The 6,038-nt window shown below is 41.9% G+C and overlaps 1 protein-coding gene across 1 annotated transcript; it reads left to right on the top strand.

Annotated features, from left to right (window-relative positions):
- The first annotated feature begins 293 nt into the window (after positions 1 to 293).
- LOC124696643 (putative cysteine-rich receptor-like protein kinase 31) lies at positions 294 to 5,324 on the top strand. The gene is made up of 4 exons (XM_047229347.1): positions 294 to 726; positions 3,081 to 3,467; positions 4,214 to 4,520; positions 4,604 to 5,324. Exons 1-4 carry the CDS (start codon positions 294 to 296, stop codon positions 5,322 to 5,324), a joined length of 1,848 nt encoding a protein of 615 aa, XP_047085303.1.
- Positions 5,325 to 6,038: the final 714 nt, after the last annotated feature.

Genomic DNA, 6,038 nt, shown 5'->3' with positions numbered 1-6,038 from the left:
CTGATTAAGTCGTTCTCATTGTGAAGGAGCTAACACTATGAACTAATCTAGCTTTGCTACCACTAGCCAAGTTAGTTAAATTCCACATTGCAATGCGTGCATAGTTAACCTACCGCCTGATGAAGATTACAGAAAATGAATTGCAGTACCAGTTCACCGACCTGGTCTCAATGAATATAGAACATGTCTTCTTATTCTACTATCTGAATCTTGCATAAAAACGCACTTGTCTTCTCGCACCAAAACAGCAAACCAAACAAAATTTAGCGTGAAAGCTTATAGAGCTAGCGAGAATGACAGTCCGACGAGATTACTCGTCTTCGTTCCTCTTCCTCTGTTTCCACCTGCTGGTGGCATCCAATGCAGCTATGAGCTCATACATTCTTCAAGCCATCAACTGCTCAACATCAGGCAACTACACTGACACCAGCGCCTACGCCGCTAACGTGAACCAATTCCTCGGTGCACTCCCCGAGAACACCGTCTCCAAGAATGGAGGCTTCTTCAACGGCATGGTTGGCCTGGGATCAGACACTTTATATGGCCTCGCCATCTGTCCCGCCGACTACTCGCGCGCTGATTGCAGCGACTGCCTCACGGCCGCTGCTGCCAGCAATGCCGATGGCCTGCGGAATAGCTGCCCTGGGAGCAGAACCGTGCTCGCCATGTTCGATCGATGCCTAGTCCGCTATTCAGACGTCAACTTCTTTGGTACACCTGAAATAGGTGAGTGTTTTCCTGTAACGCAATAATCGTTTTCTGTGATTCAAAGGTTTTCAGCCAAGTGGAGAAAAGTAACTTTTACACTTTGCACTAAGAAAAAATTATGCCCCTGCTATATATCTATCACATTATTCATACTAGCATTGGCCAATAGCACGAATGTGCTATACGCCTATGCATATTTAATATTTTAGTGAAATAGCTACTGGCATAAGAATTAGGATAACAATATGGAACCACACGCCACACATCTTATAGATCCCTCATCTCCTGCTCTCATCCCCTCTCCCATCCCATGTTGCTTAACCGACAATACGGGGGCCTCCTGATTGGCCTCCAATCCTATCACCGATGCTGACAAGTGATGACGTTCTCAACATCTTAAGGTTATCCCTAATGAGTCATTCTCTCATCATATGTCCCGGCTTCACACTAACCTTGTTTAACAGTATCTTACCAACCCTGGCATAACATAACATATATCTTTGCAACATGTTCTCTATGATACTGTTTATTAGGTGTATAAGGTTTGTCAAAAGTCAACTATTGTAAAATTGTACCAAGTTTATAGAAAAAAACTATCAACATATACAGTACTATATATATAATACAAAATATAGTTATTGATGTATTTGAAGATGTTGATTTTTGTTGTAGATACTTATAGTTTGATCTAAGGACTTGGTCAACCTTTACAATGATTGACTTTGGAATTTTATACACCTAATAAAACAGGACAGATGGAATCTGATGAAACGGCCTCCTCCTTACCTAGTTGTAGGAAATATCTAAAATCATACATTTATACTCATTTCAGTTCACAAATGACGATGTACGCTTTGATATGCCCTTCAAGATATGTGCAATAATCCAGAATATATATATATATTTTATAAATATGAGTAACAATTTTGACCGTTGGAATACATTGAATATATGCGTAATAACGTAGAAAATATAGTACATAATTTTGAGGAAATATTTTCAGGAATAGTTCAATACATATGCTTTTCATCTTTCCTAATATTTAACATAATATTGCTGGTCAAAATTATAGTACTATTTTTACTAAAGTATGTCCAGAACAACACTAACTTGTGAACATTTGTGTACTCATGTCTGTCACTTTTCGGAGCAAAGAACTTGCGTAGGAGTTTAGGCAGTAAATCTCAATAGAAGCCATAAAGTTTGTCCAGGACAATCTCAAAAAATATGGACTTAGACATACCAATATAATTCTTATGTGATCTAATATTAGTTTCCAGGTAGTACTTGATCAATTTTCCTTGTTTTTGGTATGCTTCCGTACATATCTTCAATACATAAAACATGGGAAACGTCCTTTGATCCTTAAACTACAAGATTGCATCCACCACTACAGAAACTAAGACACTACACTTTGAACCTTATTAGAACTATAAGACAATGCAAAGACACTCCATTGTATATCAAAAAAACTTCATGAGACCAAGAACTAGGAAAGACAAAGAACTTTAACATCCAACAGTATTCTGCCTCAAACTACATCCTCATCATTGGCAATCCTGAAAATCATGGGACCCCAACCCTCCCTCAAGAGAAAAACCTCGATGGCCACCAGAATGCGTACCTTTGCCCCTCCGAACTCCAGGTTTCAGAGTTTTTTCTTCTATTGGCCAGACCATATAGAAATATAATGAGCGACAAAATAAACTATCCTGGTAGGATCTCAAACTGAAGAAAGCACACTTTACAATATTCCATATATACCTAGCTACTGGACAATGAATGAAAAGTTTCTCTACCTATGCACCATATACTACTACAAAACATAGATTTAGCACTACCAATTCATCGTCCATGTAGAAAAACTTTCCTGGTCAAAATACTTTTCATAAAGGCTAACCACGAGAAGACTTTTCCCATTCAGACACCAAATTTTCTTAAAAGGGCAACTAACTTGTTTAGCTTTGAAAATAACAGACATGGAATGTATACTGAACACACCAGAAGAATTCAGGGTCCATTTACACTTATCTTCCTTGTACCAAAGAATTACATTACTGCATAGATCAACTAACTTATACCAACACACAGTCTGATCGCCCACATAGTCCTTCTGAATCTCAAACAACCCTAAGCTTCAGACATCACTCTACGGACAGTTATATTTTTTTTATGGGTAAGATCATGAAGTATGTGAGAATTAAGACATCAGGATTTATCCCCTATCCACCAGTTCTCCCAGAATCTAGTCCTTCTACCATTTTCGTTTCTATTACATATTTTATGACTGGTTTCTTAACTCTAAAAAACTTGGGAATACATTTTTTGCCAAGTTTATGATATAAGGATCTACCTGCTATTTCTTGGGGCAGGTGCCATCTACGTGTCGAGTGGTGAAAGTGTTTCCGCCAGTTGGAAGGACTACGCGGACGAAGTGCAGCCTAGCTTGTCTGAAGCGACATCGGGTGCGGAGATCTCACCGCAGCGATTCGCAGCCAGCGTGGGGAGGCCATATGTGTTTGTTCAGTGCACATGGGACCTGCCAGCAGACAAGTGCAAACAGTGCTTGGACATACTGTCGATCAACGTGACGGACATTTGGGTCCTGAGAAGAGAAGGGCAGCAGAAAAGCTACAGCTGCACTGTTCGGTACAGCAATACGAGCTTCATGGTTGTGCCGTTCACTGCTGTTCCGGCACCTACGCCGCAATATGTATTCCCGGCGAGCAGGTCATCTCCTGATCCCGCGATCGCCAGTGGTGAGTTCATGTATAAGGGATGGTTGTGCATTTAGAATACATATGCTTAGGTCAATCCTTCTATGAAAGTCTCAGTGTCACCTTTGCAGAGGAGGCAATATCCTTTTTGTTGCGAAGATCCACCGTGGTGGTGCTAAGCATATGTATTCTAAATGCACACTTACTGTTGCACAATATTTTCATTATGTTTCTCAATCCTTCCCTGACACTCTTCCTCCTCCTGCAGCTTCTAAGGCTGCTAAAATCGGTGCAATATTTGGAGTGATTTGCTTGGCAACTTTGATTTGCAATGTGTATAACTTAAGACGACTACGTAAAAAAAGAGGTATCATGTGACTTTCTCGATCCCTGAATAAATTCTCAATGTGCATTTGTTGCTAGGGGTTTAACTGTTTAAATTAACAAAGCCAATCCAAGCTAAAGCATATACCTTTCATACAGGCCATGCACAAATTTATGTCGATGTTGGTTGCTCTGTGTCTTGGATTTTTTTATTTCTTTTTAATAATTTGGTTGTGTGCATCATTGATATCTTAAAATTGCTTATGATATTGAGTTGTTGCTGAGGCTAGGTGTATTTGGTATCTATTTAGTATTACATATTATCCCTTATCAAAAAATGCATTAAATTGATGTATTTGTAGTAGATGCCCAAAGGTTCTCTTATGCGCAATTGGCGAAATCAACATCTAACTTCGCGTCAGAAGAAATACTAGGAGTTGGTGCCTTTGGTACTGTATATAAAGGTAAACTGAATAGCATGGATGTTGCTGTAAAAAAGATAATTATGCCAGATAATAATGAGGAACAAGGACAAGTGAGGAAGGACTTTGATAACGAGATTAACGTTATGAGGCCGCTTCACCATTGCAACATTATAAGTCTTGTTGGTTGCTGCAAGGACAAAAAAAATCTACTTCTTGTGTATGAGCTAATGGAGAATGGGAACCTCGAGGACCAGCTTTACCCCAAAGCTGGTGCCATGGATTCGGACCTTCATGGTGTAACGGTTCCGGGCACTAATTTGATGCTAGATTGGCCAAAAAGGTACGCGCACGCATGCTCTCTAGGTATATTGCTTCCGTGTAGGACTAATTTGTCTGATAGAGAATTCGTCGCACGTGTTTCAGGAATAGCATACTGATTGGAGTAGCCACTGGTCTTGTATACCTCCACTGTGAATGTAAGGAAACCCTCCTGCATGGCGATATCAAGCCAAGTAATGTGATGCTTGGCAAAAGCTTCAATGCGAAGCTGTGTGACTTTGGGCTGGTGAAGCAAATCAGCAATAGTAAAACCTCACGCTCGACGGATAGCATCCGTGGGACCAAAGGCTATGTCGACCCGGCATATGCGAACACCGGCAGGGCATGCGAGAAGAATGATATCTACAGCTTCGGCATAGTGATGCTCGAGGTTGTATGCTGCGAGAGACCGTCCGTGACTCAGCATGGTGACAGGATTATGAACAACCTCGTCGAGAAGGTGAGAGCATGTTATCAGAGGAATGCTATTCTTGATGCAGCTGACGGACGGCTGAGGGGTCAGTCTGACGAGCAACTTAAGCGGGTGTTGATTATCGGGCTCTTGTGTGTCCATCCGGATCCCGATCAACGTCCACATACCAGGAAAGTGCTGGAATACTTGACAAGCCGAGCCGTTCCGTTGCCTTTTCTCCCTACTAGTACAAATTATACTTTTTCCATGATGAATGAGAGTAGATCATATTCATCAACCTCCCATAACCGCAGTGTAAGTGAAGATGAGTTCAGCACGTCTTCCAGCGTAGTGCCCCCTCAGCATTTACGAAGAGATGAAGACGCTGGTACGGCAGCTTTCCTGACCAGCCAGAGCTGAAGTTCATCATTAAATTCAATCTACTTCCTTGCTATTGTATTATCAACCATATGCTACATCTCTGTCTTGTACCCATGGTCTACACGACCCGTGCTTTTAGTACCTAAATGGCTCTGTATCCATGTAATCAACGGAACTATGTCTTGGATATTTTATCTTGTGATTCCCTAATTGTTGGCAAGGTTTTTTAAATCTCTGTCCGCGTTTTATCTCTTCACAATGGTTTTAACCCGCACGTTCCTAGGACAATACAGTACAACGTATTTTTAATGATCAAATTGTCCTAGGCACAAACAAGAAGCACCACCATAGACCCATAGTAGAAACAAGATAGTACTAAAACAATAGGGGCAAGAGGAAAAACAGCTAATAGCATGGAAACATACATTTCTTATTGTTGGGAAGGAGCACGGTCGCACACCTCTCACGCCATCTTCAACACGCTGCCGGCGCCCATCGAGAGGACGCACGATAACCGCTCCACGACCTTTGCAAACTCGGGCAGGCCCTGTCTCCACTTCTTCTCCTAGGACGCGTATCCTGAGCGCGTGCGCAACAATCTCACAGACTCACCGTCCTCAAACTCGCCTGCAACCTCCGCGCCTTTTGCGACGTCCACAGGTCCCCAATGGAGAGCCACCGTGCTCTGGACAGTTGCAGCTGGGCTCGAAATTGGAGGTTGCCACGGAAATATTCTGGGTTGGGCGGCGCCAG

This window comes from Lolium rigidum, chromosome 3, assembly GCF_022539505.1.
Source record: "Lolium rigidum isolate FL_2022 chromosome 3, APGP_CSIRO_Lrig_0.1, whole genome shotgun sequence".
NCBI lineage: Eukaryota > Viridiplantae > Streptophyta > Magnoliopsida > Poales > Poaceae > Lolium > Lolium rigidum.
This window is presented reverse-complemented; position numbering and strand designations above follow the sequence as displayed.

Excerpts from the sequence above, each read along its gene's own strand:
- LOC124696643 (XM_047229347.1), top strand. The coding sequence starts at position 294 with ATGACAGTCCGACGAGATTACTCGTCTTCGTTCCTCTTCCTCTGTTTC. Across the intron at positions 3,468-4,213 it reads TGATCCCGCGATCGCCAGTG|GTAAACTGAATAGCATGGAT; the intron begins GTGAGTTCATGT and ends CTGTATATAAAG. Across the intron at positions 4,521-4,603 it reads GATTGGCCAAAAAGGTACGC|CATACTGATTGGAGTAGCCA; the intron begins GCACGCATGCTC and ends TTTCAGGAATAG.